The sequence below is a fragment of the Galeopterus variegatus genome, unplaced genomic scaffold (assembly GCF_000696425.1).
Source record: "Galeopterus variegatus unplaced genomic scaffold, G_variegatus-3.0.2 Scaffold4928, whole genome shotgun sequence".
NCBI classification, from domain to species: domain Eukaryota; kingdom Metazoa; phylum Chordata; class Mammalia; order Dermoptera; family Cynocephalidae; genus Galeopterus; species Galeopterus variegatus.
Window position 1 is genome coordinate 38,167 of NW_007731039.1, and position 25,618 is coordinate 63,784.

Below are 25,618 nucleotides of genomic sequence, written 5' to 3' on the forward strand. Positions count from 1 at the left end.
TTCATTTATGTGTCTCCCTTATTCTCTCTTATTCTCACCCTAGTCTCAAATTTCTGACTGTCTTCACGCTCTTGTTCTTTCATGCCGAGAAGAACAGAGTACTGTTCAAAGGGGAAGCCAACATAATCAGAATGGAGAGAGGGGTGACCCATTAAAGTTCATCTCTCCTTTTCCCTCCATTTCACCCTACTCCCCCTTCACTGGTCTTCAGCAAAAATAAGTGGCTCATTGAGTGGAATCAGTACCATCATATTGTCTAACAACAGATGTACTTCCTCTTTCTCTTTTATAATTTACTAAGTTGTTGCCCTTAATTTTTAGTTTTTCTTCTGCTTTCCTCTTCCCACTTGACTATTTCTCCTCCATTCTTTACCTTCTTCAGTTTTCTTTATTCTTGCCTATTTTCTTCTCCTCTTTTTTCAAAGGGGAAAGCATTTATTTTATAATTCCTTATACCCAAAATATTGAAAACTGAGACCTCAAATGGCAATCTTTCTGATGTACCCCACATCTTACTCCTGTAAACACAAGATGTTACTGGACTACAAAGATTAATTATGTTAGCATGGTGTTTAACATATTGCTTAATAAATAGTTCTGATAATACCCTAAAATAAGTATGTTAGGATTCTAAGAAATTGGTATCCTAAAACAGAACAAATAAATTATTCTCTTTTGGAAGGGGAAAAAATTATGAAGAAGCATTTACCAAAAATTAAAGGAAACAATGTATCATAGATTTCAGTTACCATAGTAATATTTTATTTAAGATTCTACCTTATGTAGTAGGTAATTTATGAGATGATGATAGTTTTTTTTCTTTTATTTTACATCGAATATTGTATATTTGATGAGACTGTGTGGAAACTTGTTTTGAAGTGTCGCATATTGACATAAACTGTATTTTTTATTTTGCCTAGAGAAATCAATTCATTACTCTATCATCAAATGTAATATTTTATGATTTATTTGTTATCAAACTAAAATTTATTATCTTAAGTCCTTATATAAAGGAGATAAGTTGCATGATACCTCAATAATAGTAACCAATTTATTTTCTCTACAGATATCTGTATCCTGTTTTGTTCATGTCTCATTTACGCAGTTCTTACTAGCTTCACCAGGAAAAGAATAATTGCTTTTTTAAATGGTTACTCTAATTTATTTTTATTATTACAATACATCTTTCAGTATTAACAGTTAATATGATCTAGTTATTTTACATGGACTTTGAAATGATTTCCTTATAAGTGATTATTTTGTATATTTAAAATGTATATATTGGCTGAAGTTCTTACGTACTCTGGCTCATTAACTTATTAAGTGAGTAGTTCATTTGCAAATCAGTATCAATAACTTCAGTCCTTCTCCCACTCTCATCAAAAAAGTAATAGTCTGCCAGTCACAATTGCCTGAGTCACTTCCTACTTGTAATAGGGGTGGACTATTAGTAGATAACATTTAACTGCCTGATAAAAAAGTTATTATATATGAGGGAAATACTATCGAACACCATATAATAGGAAATTCAAGAGACAGTGACATTAATCTTACTCTTTTTATGTTATTTAGCTCTAGGATTCAGGTGTAGGTTTCATGCACTAAATTAACATTCTGATTGCATAGCAGCTGAAATTGTAGGTAATGTAACAATTCATTACTTTACATTTCCTCTCACACTGTCCCTTCTACATTTTATTACTCTAATGCTGGGCAATAAAGAATTTTTTAAAATTAGGACAAATGGCATATAGAGTTCACTATGGCCCCATTTAGAGCTGACATTATCATTTTTGTCTGAGTTGCTGGAATTCTGGTAAATTGATTTCTAAAGATAACTTTTGCAGTGAAAGTGTTTACAGCCATTATGAAAGTTTTTAAACTAAAAATTTTTATTAATATTTAGAATGCTGTTTAGTTAGCTATATATATGCATATATATACATGCTTTTAGTTTTGTGTTTTGATAAATATAGACATACATTGCAATATTTGCTAGCATTTTCAAATAAGTGTATCTTTGTTAAATGTGTACTAGTAAATGACATTTTAAAAATTACTCATAGCAAAGCTGTAAATTTTTAAACATGTTACTTTTTGGTTACTAAGGTTTGGGTTGCTTTTTAAATAAATACTCTTGTCATTTGGGTTCTAAGTTAAATTTAGGCATGAATTTTTCATAAGTATATATGTTTTCTCAGGATTTCTATAAACAGGACTTTTAGATTTTTAGATAATGATGCTTTGTTTTATCTCTTAGCTTTGGTAACTGGGAGTCTTCTTTTTATTTTAAAATAAAGTGTCTTTGCAAGAAGAAAAGAAATTAAATATAGGAAGGAATGGCTAAAATTTAATAACTTCCAAATATATGCAGACATAAAATTGTTTTAAAATTGAAGCCATGCAAATATCTTTATAAAAATTTTAGTTAAAAATCTGTAGTGTTATGGTTCTTTTAAAATATGTTACTGCTCTTTTGGGGACTGAGGTTCTGCAGTATCATCAGAGGTTTACCCCACATCTTCACCTTTTACTACAATGTGATTGTCTTCCTCCTCTTCTCTCTCTAACAGAGGCTTTCAGACCCAGTCAAGTTTATGATTTTGAGAAGTCAAAGGATATCATGAATGTTGCTGAAATAAAAATAATATTGGATTTGATTTAGTTTTTTTATAGCATATATGAGTGAAAACCATGACACCTCCAAAATAAACCTTTGGCTTTCAGAAACCACAACATTACAAATGCCATGTTGAAATGGGAGAAGGGAAAGAGAACTGTATGTTTAAGATGCTGAACTATACCCACAGCTTTTGAATCAGCTTATCACAGTAGCAGAGACACCATCGATACAAAGGCTGCAGTTAATATATTAGGAGATAGTGCAAGTAACAGGGTATAGAAAGTCACCACCTTTGGTGAAAACTGTATAGGTGATTTGTAAAATTTAAAGGAAAAAAATATGATTACTATATTCCTCCCATGAGCTTATTCATGAGTCAATCAAGAAATTCTTATTTAGCCCTCAGAACTTCTTGATTATGGGGTAAAAGTTTCAAGGGGAAGTCGGGGGTAAGGTACTAGCTTCTTAGAGTGCTAGAATTGACTCCCTATCCATCTTTAGCAATGAAAAATTGTTCTTTGTTAGTGATATCTCTTTAAATACTGTACATACATATATATACATATATTCATACACTGTATATACATGACTGTGAAATTCACGTGAAAATATTAAGTATTAAAACAGATATATGTAAATTTAAATTGTGAGCAGCTCAACATGGTCCAAGTTTTACAGTAAAATTAAGCCATATATAAAACAAATGCCTTGACATACTCTTATTTCACTGGATAAGTAAGTGTCTTTTAAAGTTAAGGAGGATATGAAGTGAAGAATGGCTTAATGAATAAAGACATAAAATAGTGGGTTATTTTCCCCTAATGAAAATAAAATTTTTAATTCCTATATTCCTCCTTTTCAAATGTTTGTTTCTTTTATCTTCTTTCAAGACTATCTCTTCCAGTCATGTTTGTAAAATACATCAATACTAAGGTTTTATTCAAAATAGATAAACCTTGGAACATTTCTGAATACTCTGATTTACCTGTTTAAATTACTGTTAGGATGTAAAATCAATTATTTGCAGTTTCTTAACCAAATGCATACCCTTTAGCTTATATTCCTTTATATTTGAAGCGTGAGTAATTCTTTATTTCTATTCAGTGAATGAATGATTGTAGAAGAGCAAAATTAGAATATTTCCAAATGTACCAGAGTTTAATATTGTAAGACTTTCTTATTAATATTTTGTGAAAAAAATAAATTTAGGTGAAAGTGTATTTTGTATATTGGTACTCAAGATTTAGTGGTTCTAGGATCTTTGAAAGACATTGAATGTCAAAATTCATTACTTCTGAAATGTTCATATCTGTATAATTCCTTCATATAGCTTATTTTGCTAAAGAAATAGGTAGTCGTTGGCATCAAATGTTTAATTTACTATATACTTCAATAACTTTTTAGTAATGCAAAGAAACAGAACACTATAATAAATATTTCAGCACCAAAAAATTTGGCAAAGACAGAGTGTCATTATCTGCAGTGTGATGGGTTGTGTATTGAATTAAGTCTCTTCAGTGCTTTTAAAGAACAGGAAGACATTTGGGTATAGCATGACTCATGTCATCAGACATTCATATAGGCACATCTCAAGTCTCTGAAATTTCCTTTGTGGAAAGGTATGATTTATACATTACAGTCTGTCATGAAGAGTGTGTGTATACACAAGATCATGTGTGCATGTTGATAATGAATCTGTTTCTTTGTCTTGTGAAGGGTAATAACTTTGAAATATTTTAAGAAATGTCCTATCTTTCTAACTGTGGGTATAAAGATGCTGTCTTGTAACTCCAAATATAGCCATGAAAAAGGTAAAGAATCCCCATGCTGGCCCTCTGCAAAAAATAAATAAATAAATAAATAAATAAATAAATAAAATAATAAAGAAGATCTGGGTTGATAGGCTTAGATTCTTACATTTATGCTTATTTGTAACTTTGGCTATATTTAGGACCATAGAGTAGAGATTCTCTTTTCATATGTTGGTCAAATAATTCACCAACTGTTGTGTGGAAAACAGATAGGTCAGGGCAAGTTCTAAAGGGGTCAGAGACAACTTCTTCCCTCTATGTACCCAGAGGAAAGGAAACCTCTCATCTCTTCAGCACCAACCCCGAGGCCTCTTGTGAACATAATCCAGGCAACCAATTGTCCAAGACCTACCCACTTATGTTGCCTTTCACCCAGGAACACCTACTGTCTGCTTCAGCCTGATGAAAACAATTACAAGCCCCATCCACAAGAAAGCAGAACCTCTTGCTTTTAACACTTGGGATACCTTAATTACCTTCTTGGGAAATTTTAATCCTGTTTGTGTTGTATATAAAATATGTTTTAATGTACACGTTGGGAATTATATATAAATTAGGAAGCAATATGAATTGCCATTTCTTGGAGACACTGACTTCTGCTACCTTGGACAATGAGGAAGATAATTGTAGTTCAGCATGTGTGAAAAAATATTATCTATAGCTAATAATAAGGCATATTTTGTGTGAGATGCATAAGGTGGTTTTTAAAAGGTTCGTTCCAGCCCATGAACTAAATGTGAATAAAATACTCTATTAAAATGTTGAGAAAGAGGAACTTGGACTACTTACAACCACTATAAAATATTTTTCTGGAAAAAAATCTTAAGTGTTTATATAATGTGTATGGTAAAATAGAATCTTTCTAGCAAAATAGCAACTACATACACTGTTCTATTACTTATCATAATGACATCACTATGACTAGGTCTGGATTATCTGAGATAGAAATACTACTTTTTTTCAAACTTTATAAGGAGAAAGTTTATTTGGTAATTTGAGGTAAAGAATGCCTGTCACAACTTTAGTGTCAATTATGTTACATTTTTTTATTTTATACAGCAGAATTTAAGTATACCACATTTACAGAAAATTTTAATACTACATCTTGGTTTTACATACAAAACTAAACCCTCCTTTGGAGTTTCAAGGCACTTTATTGTCTCTGAAACATTTACATTCTCATGTTACCATATTATCTCACTAGCCAAGTTATTAACAAATATTGATTGTGTCTACCATTTGTAAGCCTCCTTATTTATTGCAGAGTATATCCAGACAAATAAGACTCAGTGTTTTTAATAAAAAAAAAAACCCTCAAAATCCAGTTTTGTGAGAGTAGGTAGAGAGGAGGGAGAGAAGAAAAATGTAATAACAGTGCATGAAAATGCCCCTAGAGAGATACAGTGTGCTGTGAGATTCACATGAGGAAAATATGGTGCCAGCTGTAAGAAGAGGTTTTATGATGGATATTGCATGTAAGATGAGGCTTTATAGATAGGTAAGATTTTGTAGGCAAGAGAAAAATTAGGTAAGATTTTGTAGGCAAGAGAAAAATTACAAGCAGAGGGAAAAGTGCAAAGTAGAGCTGAAGAGAAAAGCACAGTGTTTGAGGGAAACTTATATTCACTACTCAACCAACTTTTAATCATCAACTTTAAAGCCTTTTGTAGTCATCTGACCTCTGTTTCTTTGTTCTGCATCATTACTCCTCTTGTTCTATCATCCACCAATACTGAACTACTGAAAGTTGCTCAAATTAGTGATACTTCATCTCACAGCTTTCTTCACCCCATCAACCCTCACATCCCCTTCACCTTTCCACCTCCTAAGAATTCAGCTTACACTAATTGGAAATCTTCCTTGAGCCCTCAAGGAGAGGTTAAGTGTCTCTTTTGAGGGCTTGAATTATACCCTGTATTCACCCTATTGAGGTACTTCTCTTAGTGTGTTGTGAATGTTTATTCACCTGCTCATCTCTTCGCCTGCTTATTATGTTCTTTAATGAGGCACAGACTGTGCTGCATTCACCATTGTTTCCATACAACATGGAAGGCACACAATAAATACTGATTTATGAGTTATTATGTCTAGTCTTAAAAACACATTAAGCACCTAAAATATTCTAGACATGGGCAAGTCACTGCCTTCAAGGAGCTTATCTGTTACAGCATTCTCAAAATGTGGTGTCAGGACCTGTAGAATCAGTATCACTTGGGAACTTCTATTACAAAAAAAAAAAAAAGCAAATTCTCAGACCCCAAACCTATTGGATCAAAAATTCTGGGGGTTAAAACTCAGCAGTCTGTCTTTTAACAATCCTTCTAGGTGATTCTAACAAATGCTGAAGTTTGAGAACCATATCGAAGAGGAATAATTGGAGACAAAACTGTGACCATATTGATGAAGGACCTGTTTGTGGATTGGTTCTTTATTTGGACCTTTAGAGAGCTAGTCAAAGGTTTTGTAGCAATACCTTGCAGCTGCAAAAGACTAGAAGCAGAAATACAGGTTAGGACTCTTAAGTCTAACAAGCAGGTACCCAAGCCAGAACTAAGGCAGTGACAGGAGGCGTTAGTTACTAGGATCTATTCTTTAGGACATGTACACGGATTAAAAAGAGGGGAACAGTTATGGGTGACTCTCAACTCTAAACTTGAGAGGATGATGGGGAACTTTTTTTTTTTTCTTCTGGCAAATGAAAGTAAGGAAACAATGAGTTTGATTTTTAAAGTGTTGCATTCATATGAACTATCAATGGATATTCAGGGGAAGATACTGTGCTTTAGAATTGAATAGACTTGAATGTAAATCTGGCCTTGCTACTTAACTTTGTAATCTCAGCCGAGAAAACAATCTCTTTTTGCTTCAGTTTCTTCACGTGTAAAATGGGTTTGATAGTTTATCCTCATTGGGCTGTTATAAGAATGAAAATATGAATAAAAAGAATGTCATATAGATGTGAAGGATCTAACACAATGAATTGTTGGTGCTTGATTATTCAGTAGCTACTGGCATGGATGAACTGAACAATTAGAAATATTTGACTAGAGTTCTCAATAGGAAGCAGAGATGATGAGAAAGTTTTGGGAGTTATATATGGGAAATTGTTAGCAGAAGCTCTTGAAAGAGAAGAGATTACCTTAAGAAGACAGCATGAAATTTTAGAAAAGTATCTAACACTAGCCTAAAGGAAACACCTGCATTTATTGGTTGTGAAGAGAAAGAAAAGATGGAATATAAGTAGGCAGAGATGTAATGTAGCAGGACCACATTTCTTTACTCAAGCTAATCTATTGTCATCATCTACTAGTGTACTTCAAAAAGTTCATGGAAAGATACCTATTATCTTTTTATTCTACTTTTTCCACAAGTTTTTGAAGTACCCTCATATTTGCATGTTCCTACCCATTCTGTGTTAGAGTTGGAATGTATTGTGATTTTGGAAGTTATCTAATTATTTGGCCTATGCAAGAATATTGAAACATCTCTTTTTATCAGCCAGTTCCTTTTTTTGAATATCTTTGAATGTTTTTCTTCATATTTATCCATAACCTGTTTCTTTAAATTTTGTATCTTATTTAAGTCCTTCCCATATTAGCAGCTTATACTCTTCTATTAGTAGCCATTAGGACCCCTTTTTTTAAAGCTCTCTCTATCTCCTAGTGCATAAAGACTTTCATTGCAGCCAATGGAAGGAATACTTTGCAATCATTTTTCATATTACTATTACATCTTTACATGGTTTCAGATTCAGGTCTATCACACTTTATATTTTAAAACTATCGCCAGAAACTTAAATGAGAAAATGGAAAATTAATCTTGAAAAATGATTAAAATGTATTTATATAATTTATCTATTTTGACTTGTGTATTGTTACATTTAGCTCCTAACGTGGTATCTCCCAGCCTTCTTGAAGTTGTAACACACATACTTGCCTCATTTTACTATACCATCTACTCACTTCCCCCTATAATCTGTCAACCAGTAACAGATAAAGGGAAATAGATTAATTTCAAGAATTTAGTACACCTCCTCATATGGCTGAAGGTATGTTAGGATATCACAGATTCAGAACTGGGAATCATTATTCTTATTCTAGGACCATGTCATATTTGCCCTTGAATAGAACATGGTACAACACTATAAATAGGGACAATTGTTAAGAATTATATATAGTAGAGAAGATAGTAAGTAATTTAGAAATTATCCAGATTAAGTAGTTTGAGAAAAGACTAAGGAAAAAAGGACTATTCAAATGAGAAAGGCATGAGGTCTGGTTGCTGTTTATGCAGTATTCAAGTTCTAGGATGGGACTGATAACTAAAACCTACCTATGTTATTGAGAAAAACATTACATAAAAACTGAATTACTCAGATTCATTCTTATTCAGTAATTTCTAGGTGAAACTGATTTAATGCTCAAGTAGAGTACCTACTGAAATCATTCACTGAATCAAAAATCAGCAGATAATGTAGTTCTTAACTTATTGAACACGCCCGAGTAATAAATTTGTATTCTCTTTTCCTAATCATCTAAAAGTGTAATGCACAAAGAAGATTTTATTTCCCCATCACCACCTTTTACTGTTTTAAATAGTGTTGCCTTTCTGATTGTGTACTTTTTGTGGAAATTTTCCATCCATAACAAATAGTACTGACTAGATATTTCATAAAATTCATATTTTTTCTAGTTGAAATATTCCCATTCCTGGACTGGGCCCATGTATTTTGTGGTTTATAAAGTAACTCGTGTTTATTGCCAAAAGTTCAGGAAATAAAAGTATGAGGGAAACATATATTGCAGTCTTTATTTCCCTGTAATGTAATCACCATTAATGGTGTTGTATATCTTTCTGTATTTTTCTATATATACATTTTTTTAACAAAAGTGGAATTGAATTACATTTGCTATTTTGGAACTTACTTTTTTCCGCATAACAATTTTCACATCGCTTCCTAATGGACATTTACCTAATCTACAATTTTTGGTTGGTTTAAACAATACTGGTATGCATATGTTGCACATTTATCTTTGTGCTTTTATCCAGTCATTTCTTATGGTAGTGGAAGTAGAATTTGGGAGCCAAAGATATATACTATATGTAGTTCTTGGTGTACATTTATTTGCTTTCATTTAAAACGTTGCTAATGTTATGTAAATAATAGTGGAAAGGCTGATTAAGAAGTAGTAAAATTATATGCTCAAATTTTCTGCCATTAAATATCATTCAGCTATAAAATTAAAATCCACCCAAATTAACTTTTTCATTAAAAAACAATTCCACTTTCTCATGGAAAAACAATTCTATTTTTTGGAATTGTTTACTCAAAAAGAGCATATAGAAATTGTGACAAAACAGGATGAATCAAATTGCACTGAAAATATCACATCTAGCCTTAAAAATCTTCAACTAATCACAGTGATCATATCATAGAGTAAAATGGGAAGAAATTGGTGGATAGAAATCAATGTATTATTCATTGTCAAGAATAGATATACTGGAAGAAAGATACAGCCATCACATTGCTTTAGTATAGTTAGCCATTACTCGAATAAATAAATAATAAAATATGGTTATCATTAATAAGTTATTCATAAACTCTTTGTATGAACAGTATGTTTTCCCTCTCCAAACTTATAATTCAGAATCTGCTGTCATATATATATATTTATTTATTTATTATTATTATTATTTTATTCGTTTATTTTTTTTGGCAAGCAAAATGAGCTCTTGGATTTGAATTCATTTTGTTTTGGCTCTTGGCTTGTAGAAATGGCTGTAGGGATACTACTAGGCTATCAGAGGAATCAGAATCAATGTAATATACTTTGGGGTACATAATAATTCACATTTATGTATAATGGAGGCATTTGACCGGTTCCATTACTGTAGTTGATCCATACTAACGTGATTTTTTTTAACTGGCAGCCTCTTATTCATGTCAGCCAAATATTGTAATGATCATTTTGATTTGTATCTGAAACTCCTGAGGTTTTAAGCGTTATAATGTCTCACTTCTTTTTTGTCCTAAATCTTTCTCTTCATCATCACTCAATTCAGCTGTAGTTGAGGTTATAATTTAAATGAATGCTCATTAAATATCCGAAGTCTCTCATCCTACAGTGGTTGTGTTCCAGATTACCTCTTCTTCATAGTCTCTGGGGGTCCTGTGCTTCTTTTGATGGAAGTGCTCATTCTCCCCAGCTAGAGCAAAATCTTCCAGACAAAAACATGATGAGTAGCAGAAAAAAAGACACGCATTCTCTTTCACTTTGAGTGCCTAGGAAAAAACTAGATCATTGTTCAGACCATTTGCTAAGTCCTACTTGCAACCCAGGACATATTTTGACCCAGTGTATTTATATAACACATCCTGGAAAATTATAATCCATTACAGTTGGGATAAAACGTTCTTCTCTTTTTAAAATGTGAAATGTATTTTTTTAAACAAATCTTGTAATAATAGATATTTTTAATGTGTTTCTTTAAAACATAGTTTTAGGATTTCATTTACCTGATAGTACATCACTAGTCTGTTTTAAAAGCAAACTAACAATAATGATTCTATGTTCGAATTTTAAAAGAATGATGAGTAAAGCAATTTAACATGGGTAGCAGTTAAGCCAGGTTTCAAGACATTTATCAAGTACTTTAAATATACAATATGTTTTGAAGTGATATCCAAATAGAATGGCTTCATTAAATTGAGTGCACTATATTTTAAGTTTATAGGGTTGTTTGGAACACATTTCCAATAGCTGCTGCATTGGAGTAGCATTACCTTGTCATTTTTATTCTATCTTTATAGCATGGTAAAAGGTTTATTTTATTGGCGCTTTCATCCATGCGTCAGAATGTTGCCTTGGTATGTCAGTACTAGCTATTGGTAGTAAAATGTCAGTCTAATTTAGAGACACTTGTACCACATATCTCTAAAAGATGGTGATGAGAAAGCATGTGTTGTAGTTTGTAAGTGCAGGACATTGCTAGTGTTTTCAGGCATGTGGTTTTTAAATTGTACTTGTGAACAGAACTTGGATTTAGACCTAGCAGCTGAGCAGCATTAATGGTGATATAATTTCTTTACATTCTAAATTACTCCATTGATAGGATACCGTGTTTAGCCTCTGCTTTGACATGGTTAATGTCCATTATGTTGTCTCATAATGATATGGACTCTAATGCAATAACATGGTTAATCAATTCAAAGATAAAAATTTCTATTTTAGTGTATATCTCCTGAAAATTGATAGGATGGTACACCAATTATGTGATTTTTTTACTAATCTTATTAAAGGGGGAGAACATTAAATCTTTGAATACTGTACCTCAATTTTATTGTAATGATTTTGCTGGTTACCAGGTGGGGTGGCAGTTGAAAAATTTGGTGAATGCACTACGAGAGGACCCGAGTGGTGTTATCTTAACTTTGAAAAAGCGACCTCAGAGCATGCTTACCTCAGCACCAGCTTTACTGAAAAATATGAGATGGAAGCCCCTTGCTCTGCAGGTAATGAAGCTTAATCATAAGTCATACACCATCATTTTAGCCATAGATTATCTCAGTAATGCTTCTTTATTGTGCCTCATCTCAGCAGCATATGGATTAATCTTGTATGCTTTTGAAAATTTGTTTGTGAAATGATCTCTTCACAGCTTATCCTAATAGGCTTAATTGTGATGAAATCTGAGAGAGTAACTAAAACCCAAATGATAAAGAACTCTGCCTTAATATCTAAACATTTAAAGCATAATTCCAAAAAAGACACAAGTTATTTCATACCAAAATATGGACAGAAATGAAAATAAGAGGTTTCATTTTTGTGATGTAGTCTATTTTATAAGTTATATTCACATATACTTCTGGAAGAAGCTAGATTATAGTTTATACAGTTTTTTTTTAATCAGGTCATAAGATAGTAATTTATAAACAGTAGGAAAATGAAGTTTTGGATTAGTGATTCAAATGTGCCTACTACATTCTTCCTGGTCGATCATTTTTCTCTTTTCCACCCTATAGGGTGGCAAAAATAGGAAACTGTTGCATTAGAAATTTTGCATTTTTCTTTAGCCTGAATCATCACTCTAAAATATCACTCTGGATGTTGATAAATTATATTCATTAAGAGTTATCTAGAAAGTTATAAAAATATGATCATCATTGACAAAAGGCAAGAAAGTAATACATATTCTTCCATTTCAGTTAGGACATAATTTTTAAACATAGAAATTTTTGTCCTTCACAAAACCTGCATTTTTAAAGTAGGAGACTATTACCTCAAGTCTAAATTTTTTAAAAATTTAAATTGCCCATTGAACTAAAACATTGCCCATTTTTTAGATTAAAAAGAAAAGCAATATATGAAACGCATTGTTGTTACGGCTATATAAATTGCTATTAAGCTCTATTAGTATCTTTTACCATTCATAGATTTTTTTTCCTAATAAGTTAATTCTGCATTACACACAAATGGCCTTATAGATTATGATGATTTCTCATTATTTAAAACTTTACTACTTATTGGCCTCAAAGTTGGCATTGTACTTAAATCATATAAAAACATATAGAATGTTCCAGCATTAAGGTCTTTAAAATTTTAATGTGAAACTTTATATTTTTCAAATGAATATATGTAAAACTGTATTAATATGTCCAAATGCATTTGACTTGCAGTATATGTCTACTGTCAAAGATATGTGATTATCATTAAAGTTCAGAGGTCGATGTTTGCCTCATTAACTAAGTCATTGATGAGCAGATCAGACTTTCTCATCACATCATTTTTTTCTCACTGCATTATAAGTTGCTTCTTTGTTCCACTTAGAATTTTCTTATTGATATGTCTTTCCCAAAGATTCTTCTTCAAAGTCTGAGGGGGTGGGAAATCTGAAGAAGAGGCCCACACTTTCAGCCATTAGGTTTTCTCCTTTGCATATGTGTAGTTAAATTTAATAGCTCCTCTCTAGTCCCTCATATTTCACATTGAACACCAAAAAAGACCATAGTTTCTTGTTGATCCATGCACTATGTTTGATGGAATATGTCTAGCAAATAAATTGATAATTTGTTCCCCTGGTAGATTTTTTTCCACAAGCACAAACTGAAGTGAGTAAAGTAATGGCAGTACCTAGCAAAGAATTGCTTGTATATAAAATGCTGAAATAATTGAAAGACCGACATTTTTTTGTTTCGCATACATTTGGTGTATGAATTCAAAACTAGAGAACAAAGACTAATTTTTAAAATTACCTCACATCATTTCTTACCCTACAATTATAATACATTTTTAAGGCACTGTTTCTAGGTCTATTCCTAAATGCCAAGAAATGTGCCTCATCAAATCATTAATTATATTTATTCCTTATGCTGCCTTTATTTATAAATTTACTTTTTCAGTATGCTGAAATCTGAAAAAAAGGAAATCACAATTTACATAAGTGCTTATATACATGCATGTGTATACGTATACGTATATATGTATATCAACATTTTTGTCAATTTGTTAATTTAACAGAATTTGGAACACCTAAAACGTATTGTCCAGGGTCAACCACCTATAGAAAAACAATACTATTGGGGCAAAAAAACTGCTTCTAACTTTTTTGAAGATTGATTTAGTGGTTGACTTTATACAGATCAGAAGGAGGAGTATTATGTCAATTAAATACTTCCTAGTGGTGCTAAAACAAGGTCTTAGGAGTAAGGGCAATAGATAAATCCTCTAACATACCACACCACCTCCACTACCAAATCTCCCTGCAACCAATTTTGAAGACCTAAATTGTACCATTATAGAGTTCTTTCTTGATCTTAAGGCTTTGGCCTGTGCTCAAATGCAAAGACATACAGAAGCATAATGGAAATTATCTGGTCAGAATTTTTATAGAATATAGATTTTGATACAACCAGAGATGAACAAAACCTGAGGGTACCAGATCTGGAGGTTGAATGTATACTGCCTCCAGAGGGGGAAAAGTCAAAGAAATAGTGGGATGAGAAGGTCTTGAAGGCAGTTTTGGATTCGTGACTTTGAGGTTACATTTTCTTCCTACTTGCTAAGAAAATGACATCAGATGTGAAACATAAATGCTAAATGTACTAACAATCCCCTGTGTAGACACAGTGTCATTCTTTTGTGCTATTCTTGCTTCTGGTATGTGTACAAGTATGTTGGAGCCAAAAACACTCATTAACTTGCCTAAATATAAATCTTCAGCATTCAAACTTGAAGAATTGGAAATTAGGTTATTTCTTTTTTCATAGGGTATGCCATTAGTCTACTAGGAATTATTTAAAATAGAGGATACAAAAAGAAAGAAACTGTGGCATTTATTTAACCCAATATGTCTATTTCATCTTTTTCTTATACTATACCAGGCTTAATTTACCTACCAGCATTTTCAGATAAAATATAGCAGTGAAGTATGGAGGTAGACACTAATACATGCATCGTATAAAAAACCAACTTTATTCTAACATAAAGAATAATGTTTCTTAAATTAACAAGGAAATAATTTTTATCTACACAAATAAAACAACCTTATCTACCCTAAGATAGAAAATTGTTAAAGAATACCACATTTTTAATTAAAGTAGAAGTTTTATTTCTAAAATATTTTGAAGGATAGTGACTTCTAATATTAATTAACTGCAATGATGAATTATGATTTGGATTTTCTTTTGGAACTCACTCATGAAATTATAGCCAAATAAACAAAAGCATACAATTCAGCTTCATGCTCACAGAGCAATTCCATTAGTACATTTCATGAAATTTGGCAGCTCTTTTGATAAATTTCTGATTTCTCAACATTTTGCAGTAGAACTGAAAGACAATCCCTTACTCTAATACTGCAAGCAGATTTAATAATATCTGGAAAATTGAATTCTGTTGTCATTTGTACCCGTTTATAAAAAGCAGAGATGTCTCATCTGAGATAGAATCTTTTGTTCTAAGAAAGCAGACAAGGAATTCCTTTCCGAGAGCTGTTTTTCAAACATCTCTTTAAGTGGTACCCTCTACTAATTTCCTGGATTTTGGTAAGCATTGTGATTGCTTATGGTCAGTTTCTTCCAATTCGATGAGAAGTCTCAGAGAACTTTGGGTAAACTTCAAGATATATTTCTAGATGTTTGTAATTTTAAGTTAGTATGCATAGGCCACAAGCATGCATGGGTAGTATCATTTTCTTCTTACAAGAGGTTTATGGGAGAATTAGCTGGACACTGATAAGAATGTTCCTTGAAATCGTCACTGGGAATCAACGATTTTTAAAAATTTTTAAGAACTCAGCTTTTTTTGGTGAGAATTCGTCTCAGAAATGATCACTAAAAGTCAGTGTTCGAATTCAACATAGTGATTTACATAATGTTCAAGACATTTTTATATAAAATAACGTCAAGTTGTATCATTAGAATTATGTTCCTAAACTGTATTCTAATCCGTAAATCTCTTATATCAGTGACATAGTTACTTGTGTTATTTTGTGATTTTGTGTTTTTCCATTTAAATTTTATTATTTAGCATTACCTTGATGCCATTTTTACAGGATATTTAAATAACTTTGAGCAGAAAAAGAAATAGAAAATAGTCGTAGCAGTCGATTTGTCTATCAACTGGTGTAACAACTAGAGAATGCTGATTGTATTGGAATTTTAAAAATACAGATATGAATGTTTAAAGTCTTTCTGTAGGGCCGGCCCGGTGGCGCACTGCTACAGTGTACCATTGGGAGCGCGGTGGCGCTCCCGCCGAGGGTTCGGATCCCACATACAGACCGGTTCCCACTCACTGGCTGAGCGAGGTGTGGGAGCAACACCGAGGGTTGCAATCCCGTTGCCGGTCCCGGTCCGGTACGGGCGCAACACTGAGGGTTGCGATCCGTTGCCGGACACAAAAAAAGACAAAAAGGAAAACAAACAAACAAAAAATAATAAATAAAAAAAAATAAAGTCTTTCTGTAAAATCAAAACACAGAAGTAATAATAAAATTAATTTCAGTAAGTTACAGATTGGTGTGACTGAAAAAACCATTAGTAACAAAGTTGATATGTTTCTGAGAGTTTTGTTTTAAAAGCATGATTTGAAGAAAATAACTAATATTGGGTATGACACTAGAGAGAAGAAAGTAAATTTTTAACTAAAACTGTAATCATGCTGACTGGGACTCAGGAACAATTTTATGTTTTACATGCTCAAATTAGTAAATAGCTGCAAGCAATTGTCACATCAAATTTTAGCTCACCAATGTTTAAGCAAATCAGTTAAAGGATCTAAGTCACATTTATGTTTTTGAGCCAAGTGCCTTTAAAACATTAACACTAACTACTAATAATCACCTATAATGCAAAAATTACCCACCCTTTCCCTAGTTAATATCTCAGAAGTAATATTTACTGTAATTTGGGAAAAATGGAAGTCCAGTTTTAATGTTGCCCGTAAGACCAGACAGCACAGGATTAAATACTCCACCTCAGTACAATGTCCAAAATTTGATGATTTGGTGGAAAAAGCTATTTTGTAGTGTGACTCTCACATCTATATTAGTTATATACCATGTAACTACATGCATATTTTTATGCACATATATCTGTATTTTTTAACCTAGGTAGATATGGTTTCCTGATCAAATTTGTGGTAGGAGAAAATGTTTGTTTCTTGGGAGTTTGATAGGAAAGGAAAAATTACATGCTTATAAAACAAGACTCAAATCTTTCGTATTTACAAATTTGGATTCTAGAAAAAGCTGTGAAACAACTAAGAGTAGGAGAATTTTGAATACATGCGTTTCCCTTGCTTAAGTTCTTTTCAAGTAATTTACTACTTAAGAAAAGGTTGGCCAGGAAAAGGTATGTCCAATAATTTTCCAAATTCGACCTAACATTCTTTACATGGTCAAGAAACTTATAAGATTGTATTCAGATTCTTGCCTCTCAAAATTCAGAATATATTTTCTCTGGAGCATTTGTTTAGATGATTAAGAAGAGAGTTGTTAACATAAAGCAATTTTATGATGCTAGCGTTGGTTATTATAATAAGATTGTATTTGAACTAAATAAGAACTTGTGTGAATATTCTGTGCTAGAATAATGGGGTGATGTTATCCATTTGAATCTGTTCTTATTCTCAAGAGTGAGTAAAATAAATGATCAGGTTTTATACTTGATGTAATCATTCGTATTTCAGTGGGTATTTTCCCCCTGGAAAGCAAAGCAAGCTCTATGTGATCTTGGCGTTAGTGAATTTTAGAGCTAACTTCATAATGTGTAAAGCACTGTTTTAATCATTAATGTTGGGGCTGTTTTATGTCATTGGTTTCATTCTCAACTTATAGCTCTATCAAAGCTGGGTCACTTACTAGACAGAGGGACGACTAAATTAAGTTATGCTTGCCAAGAGATGTTAAATGTAAAATGTTTTAAGTAAAACCTCAATGTCAAATGTAATTTCTTAAGTATAGAAGGTCTTTTCTCATAGTCTTAAGACTAATGGAGTTTTAGAGGTACACTAATACCTTCCAGATGTGCTCAGTTACCTTAGAAATGTTATAATTGGAGGGTCACAATGACAAGACCTGAGCCATCAGGGGATTTAAAGTGAGATTTCAGTGATCCCTATAAAAGCTAAAAATTTTATTTTACAACAATCACAGTCTTCCAATGATGCTTAAGCTGGATGAGTAGGATATTATTGCTAAAATCATCATTCATGATTCAGAGGAAGATTTTTGCCATACCATATTTGGGGATACAGTTTTAAACTATATATAGTTCAAACTGACAATGTGAAAAATGTATGTGTAAGTTTTACCTAGAAGATTTCTGAGTCCTGCTGACAGTAGTAAATTATCATTAATTGACCTAAGGTTATAGATGTATGTTTGAAAAGATACATATGATCATTTTATTTAGGATTTGTACATTTTAAGAAATGCATGCCAGTACCCCAGGAATTTATCATAGACTTGTTTTACAAGAATAACAACATATATGCAAATGTGTCTTCCCTACTGGAGCCTCACCGAATATGTGGAAGGAGAGCTTTATGTCATAAGGACCATTTAGAAGTGAAAACTAAATGTCATGACAAGATCCTTCCAGGAAATAAACCCCTTTAGGTGGGATCCAGAATGTATCTACAACATACTTGATTTCATACCACAGTGGATCAAGTTACACTACAGCTTCATGCTTTCTTGAATAACAAGATTCAATCCTAAAGTAATATTATACATTTTATCCATAAGAGTTGATAGTTTCTAATACTCTTCCCATACAAATTTTACCAATAAAAGAGAAAATCAGAATGGCAAATGGCAAAATAAAAGAATATTACCCTTTATTTCTACGATTTTTCTTAAATTGGAAATTCTTTACAGTGCAGTGGTAACTTCTGTGTGATGAACAAATGATTAAAAGTAAATTTTGCTAGGATAAGAGAATCTTGTCTTTTTGCATTGTTATACTCATGTTTAGATTTTTTTAATCTAAGAAATATGCCTATTAAAATTTAAATTGAATGCTGAGAGAACTCTTTTTTGAGTTCAGGGAAGCTAAATTTGTTACTTTTTGTGTATTTTCACACATTTAAATGGTTATTGGTGGTAGATACCATTTGTTACAACTAGGAATTTCTGACTGATAAATTTCAGCAAATGGTATCATTTATTCTGTGTTTGGTTTAGTCAAATTTTACCTGTCTAATGTTCTTTAAAGCCATTTAATTAGTCATTTAATTTTGCAGTCTTTCAATTCTTGTTAAAAATTAGAAACATTTTTAAGAGTTTATAATTTTTTAAATTTTCACAAAGACCTCCTTTTGAGTTAAGTAGCTATTTTCATTTTCCCATGAAGCCTCTACTTTACCTTACTTTGTTTTTCCATTGCTTGATGTCCTAAAGGTTTTTTGTTGTTGTTGTTGTTGTTGTTTTTAAATGTGATTCTCAAAAAGAATGCTTTTAAAGCTTGGATTAGCTTGACAAAAATAGCACAATTAGTAAGTAGAAATATACCAAATATATTGAATATTTACCATGAGATTAACTTTGGTACAAGGCATACTGATAAGCCAGATAATACCTGCATGATAAACCAGTTGAAAGTTTTTTTACAATTTGCCAGTCAATAAAATAACAAGCCAGCTGAGTTAAACAATAGCATTGACTAATTCTTTTTTTCTCTGAAAAAACAAATTGCTTTTTTTTAACCAGTTCAACTAATTGAGTCAACTTAGCACAATCAAACCTGTTATCCATTTAAGCATACTTAAGTCTTTTTCCTATATGTATATGCTAATTTAGCTAATTGCATTAACTAATGACATAAATACCAACTTCTTGCTAAAAATAGAAACCCAGGGAAATAGCAATTTGAAGGACGTTGACATGGCTAATATTTAAATTTCCTGGAAGGGAAGGGTACAAGTACCGTAAGTAGACAATCCTGGTAACAGTCCAGGCAGAGCAAAATATTCTCTTGGTCCTTTTCTAACACTTCAGATGTATTTAAAATGTACTTATAACCATTAACTACTACTTTCCTTCCTTCCTTCCTTCCTTCCTTCCTTCCTTCCTTCCTTCCTTCCTTCCTTCCTTCCTTTTTGCTTGGGGAAGAGAGGGTTAGGTACTAAGAAAAATTATCTTTAGTTCAAAAGATGGTAAAAGTAAAGAGTCCTAAAAATAGAAATGCTGACCTTAAAAGAGAGAAGACCATAAACATTTGTTACATTATTATAAAAAGTTTAATGTTTTAGAACTTGGTTTTAAGTTCACTTGTAGTTTTAGGATATTTTAAAGTAAGAGCGCTATTAGAGCATTTACAAAGCATACCGAATGTTAGTTTTATTACAGTGCATCTGTTTAAAGCATTAGAAAATAATATACTTTGTAATGAATGTTTTCTTTATTACGTTTTTATTATGATGAAACTTTGGTCAGATTTATTGTTTAGTGTCATCTGTATTTAAAACCAAGATGTCCTGAGAATGGAAAACAATTATAAACAGTCACATCATAGTGACTATATATGTATCATTGAATCTGTCGTTCAAATATCTGTTGTGGAGGAATGAAATACATCCTTAGAAAGAAGATAGTTCTTTATTTCCTTAGGTTTTATCGTGTTCATCAGTATAGGTGACTCCTCTGGTTACCTATATATAAACTCAGGATTTCCCATTGCCAAGAGTTTTGTTTCTAAAAGGCATAGTTTAACTGGACGCTATTCTAAAATCGGCATAGTAAAACAGTAGTCTTTGTGTATTTTCATAATATCCTAAAATTCCTCAATTAACATGTAAAACTTGACTTTTTTTCACGTTGTGTAGGATGGAATACGTTAGCATTTCTTTTTCCTATCTCTAATTTCTATTTCACATAGATTAAAACTTAACTATCATTTTGGCAGGATGTGTGATTTCAAGCTATTAAGATGAGATATGTAAGAAGGAAGGTCAAAACAGTGAACTGAGTCCTAAACTATGTAGCCTACCCCAGAGACGTACATTGTACTTCCCATTGTATTTAGACTTGGCTTTTTGAACAAATTTTGTTTATCTTTATCTGTACAAAAGTATTGTCACAATATAAAATAGTTGTAATATGCGATTTTTTGAGTGTCCAGCAATGCCTGTTAAAGTAATAGAACCATAGATCTCTATAGATATGCTACAGGTGTTTTCATACTGGCTGAAATAGTAACATCTTGTCATGTGAAGATACAGTTCATTTTGTGGTCATTATTTTTGTGTTTGCAATTGCACTAAAATTTTTATTTTTAATATGTTAATTGTATGCATAGCTAATCGATAAGATCTGTAAGATAAACATAAAAATTTGTGAATTTTAGTTTCACTTTAGGATAATTTCTTGAACTGCAAGATTATTTTCAAATGCTGTGAAGCTTGGACTTGGGAGAGCTCTTAAATTAATGCATCATGATGTACTGCTCAATTCGGTATAATGCATTATCTTAACTTTAAAAAACAACCTCCTACTTAATACAGGCATGAAAATAAGATCTAAAGATATGCAACTAAAAATTATTTTAAACGATAGGTAAATACTGTGTGCCTATGAAAGATGAAATGATTGTGTCACATTAATCGTCATAGTTTTGAAGATGTACCATAAAATGGCTCTGAGAAGACAGTTAGCTGTGTTTATTTTGACAGAAGAAAAGTACATTTTTCTAGAAAATATGCTTCCGTATTAGCCTTTTATACTCCATTTTTGTAACTTTTTCTGAGAATCTGTGACATTCTACTAACCTAAGAGTATGGTTTGTCCTTTTTGGGAGATCTGAAATAGCTTTCATGTATATCAGTCAGGATGCAAGTGAGCTAATTCTTTTCAGTGTTACTCTTTATTATCTTTTTCCCAAAGGTGGATCTCTGACAAAGTTAATTGAAATAAGTTTCTGACTGTGAGATAAGGCTTCCCGTTATGAAACACTGCATGGTATTTGTACCTTATAATAAATAGCTTTTAGGTAAACCATAGAATAAGGTGAGTTGGGAACTAAGTGGAAACCTCTAATGTAATGTATTGGTTTTTCGAAATTCAAAGGAATATCCATGTGCTAAATAACATGCTTCTTGATTTCAGCCAAATTCAAGAACTTTGTAGATATAGATATAGATAATTTTAAAATAACTATGTGTCATTGTTGTTGTTGTTGTTGTTGTTGTTTTGTGTGTTGTTTGTGCACGTATGTATTTTCTTTTTCATTTTAACCAGCCTCTTATACCTAGAAGTCCCACAAGCAGCGTTGCCACGCCTTCCAGCACCATCAGTACACCCACCAAAAGAGACAGTTCTGCCCTCCAGGATCTCTACATTCCCCCTCCTCCTGCAGAACCATATATTCCCAGGTATAAAACTAACCATCACATTGTTCTAGGCAGCTTCAAGCTAAAGACTAGCCTAACAGCTTACAAATTGTGAAGTCAGTTCTCAAGGAAGACCTTGAATATTTTCTCAGAAATTCTGAAAACATTCTAGAAAATCATTCCCATTATAGAGAATGCACTTTGGTTAATAATGATAATAATAATAACAGCAACTAATTTGTATTAAACACTATGCATTAAGTGTATTATATTCATTATCTCATATAATAAGAAAGAATAGGAAAGTAATATTAAATAACAATTAGGATCATTTTTGGCTAAGAAGTCCCAGGAAATCTCAGGTTACTTTGAAGCATTTCATACATTTTTTAAAAAGAGAAAGTTACAGATAACTTTTATGCTTTCTTATGTGTATGTAATGAGGAAGATTTTTTCATTTTTTGATGATGATGATGAGAGAATATTTTTTTCCCTCAATACTTCTTTATCTAGAATTTCCATTCTTTTAGGAAGTAGAGAAAATTTATAAGAGAATGAATTTCCTTTAAAGTCTACTTTCTAGATTTCTTGAGGCTATATCTCTATTTCATTTCCAGATTCTTATTTGAAATTCATGGTAGGTGTGGAAGAATACAGCTTTGTGCCACAATGCATTCTGTCTGAATTCATTCTGATATTCAAACTTGTTGAATACAAAACTTACATAAAACGGCCAGCACTAAATAGAGATAATTAATACCAATCGCAAAGAATTTGATTTAGTTTTTAAGTTAGCTCTGCTGTCATTCAAAAACAATAATTTAAGGTCCCTTGTTTTTAAGCCATACTTAATATTAAATTTCTTCAGTATGTAAAGGAACTGAATTTATTGTGTTTAATTAATTTTCATTATTCATTACTTTAGTACATCTACTATTCCAGAAATATGTGTTCTTTTAGATATGATGCTACTGACTAAATAATCTAAATGCTACATGGCAATTTTGCATATCTGCAATAACTATGTTATCATCTAGTAATAAAACCAAAGTCAGTTTTATGTACATTTTAGTTTTTATTTTTGAGAATTAACTGTAACTGTGGGAACATGGTTTATAATATATAATTTACCAAGCTGGCATTTCATAAATCTTTCTAATATATAATTTACAGTCTTATGTTCAATTTAAAAGATATAAAAATCCACCCAATATCATGGAAAATGCAAGTTGCATTTTAATTCTATTAAGATAGTGTCAGAGTTTCTGAATACTCTCGCATGAGGAGTGATGAAAGTATGTGTTCCAAATAGAAAAGGCAACTTTTGTGGTTTATTTTTTATTTTAATTGGAAAGATTTTTATTTCAGTGCAAATGATTACTTAAGAGGCCTTATTCTTTAGAGGTGTACATATACAGATAAACATCAAAAGATTATTTTTATCAAATCTCTGCAGTTTTTGAATGTTTTTTCCTTTGCTCATGGGTATGGAGGAACTTGTTATAAAGAGTGTGTCTCCTACAGAAAGTATTTAAAATACACTTAAGAGGACCAAAGAGTAAAATGGTCCAGTTCTGTCCTTTAAGTCTGGCAAAGACATTATTAAGGCAATATATTGAAGTCAATAAAAAGATGAACATGCTATTTAAAATACTAGAGCATGTGAGAGGTTGAAATGACAACATCGTAGTCCTTGTTTTGTCACTATTGCTTGACAGCTCCATACTTTTCAATAAATTCATAATTAGTATTTACTATCTCACTTTAGTTGATTCACGGTTGGTCAGTGTTTAATTTAACAGAATATTCTCAATATGTTTTGAGTCCAGTTGTTAGTTACCCAGGCACGCAATCTTTTGATATAGTTGTCAGAACATTCCATGCATCCAAGCCCCTTTGAACCACAGCGTTATATAAATTATTTGCATTTTCTGGTTTTACCTGAAGTTATACTCATAGATTTTTTTTGCAGTTGTCATTCTTTTTATAGATATAGCCTTGGCTCTTTTTTTTTTTTTTTTTTTTTCCATTTTGTTATTTTGAGGATGAATGTGGTTGACCTAATTTAACTCTTCTGAACATTTCATTTTTCCCCACATTAAAAATTTTTGTTTATGCAGGATAGGCATTTTGGTAATATGTGAACATACAGTATATAAATTATATGTTTAATTTGGATTGTAAACATTAAAAACTTTCTCATCTTAAAAAAAAAAAAAAAAAAACTCCTAAAATGGTAGGACTAGGTGTCAAGTTAGGTGGAATTTTTTTCATATGATTGCAATTCTTTGAACACATTTATTCCAGGTAAAGAGCCAAAGTGCCTTTTTCTCTAAAAGAGAAATCACTTATGTATGTGAAGGGAGTGAAATTTGGTTGTTATTTTATAATATGTCCTATGACTATATACAGTTTCATTATCATAATATATAGTACATTTTTATACCTAACCAAATTTCTTTTTCTATGATAAAAATGAAGAATTTGTAGGTCTCTGAACAGCTATGAAGTTAAAGCACTAATTTCTCTTATTAACAATACTGTGTGCCATCAAATATAAAGTCCACTAAAGCAGAGCTCTTTTAATCTATTCCCTTAAATCCTTTCTAGTGCAAAGGTGTAGATTTATTACATATTTATATAAAATGTACACCATTAAGAAAAGTTTTAAAAATCTTTACAATAGAATTAGTACATTGAGTACGTCAGGGACTCATAACATGAGTACTTACATATACATACATATACACACACACTTAAATACACAATACGTGTATCAGTTCATTCTACTGGAAAGTTTGTTTTTCTTTAGTACTTAATTCAGCATTTTTTGAATTCATTTCATATAGATATGTTTAATAAATCTGCCCTGTTAATATAAGGTTCCTCCTTCCTATCATTATAGAGTAGAAAATACCAGCCCTTCCAATTTTCTGCCACAGGGTTTGTCTGTATAAATATAGCATGGTGAATTAATAGGGCTGAATCATCCTCTGATCTCAGCTGCATTAACATTCATGTCACAGGCCTCATAGAGAAGTCTGCCCATTTATTCCAGTGCCACAAATTTGTCAGGGCTGTTTCCAAGCTAATTACAGTGTCAATTTCTTTTCAATAGCGGACTAACTAATAAAAAGTACCAGGCAATTTGTTCAGGAAAGTTTTCAGCTAGCTGAAAATAAAATTCTATCATGTTGCCTAATAACTAGCTATATAGTTACATTTTGATAGTAAGCAATACTTTTATTTTAGAAAATAAAGAGTACCTAATGTAAATGGCAACCTCACCTTGTCATGGGTTAAATAGATAGGACAACTTGCTGATTCAGTCAGTCTTGAAAATATTACTTACT

The 25,618-nt window shown here is 31.8% G+C and overlaps 1 protein-coding gene across 1 annotated transcript in view; it reads left to right on the forward strand.

Moving 5' to 3' along the window:
• CNKSR2 (connector enhancer of kinase suppressor of Ras 2) overlaps positions 1-25,618 on the forward strand; it is a 155,077-nt gene that overhangs the window by 22,543 nt on the left and 106,916 nt on the right. Inside the window, exons 5-6 of the mRNA XM_008588624.1 lie at positions 11,801-11,947; positions 22,174-22,307. Coding sequence (XP_008586846.1) covers positions 11,801-11,947; positions 22,174-22,307 — 281 coding nt within the window. The remainder of the gene's footprint in view (positions 1-11,800; positions 11,948-22,173; positions 22,308-25,618) is intronic.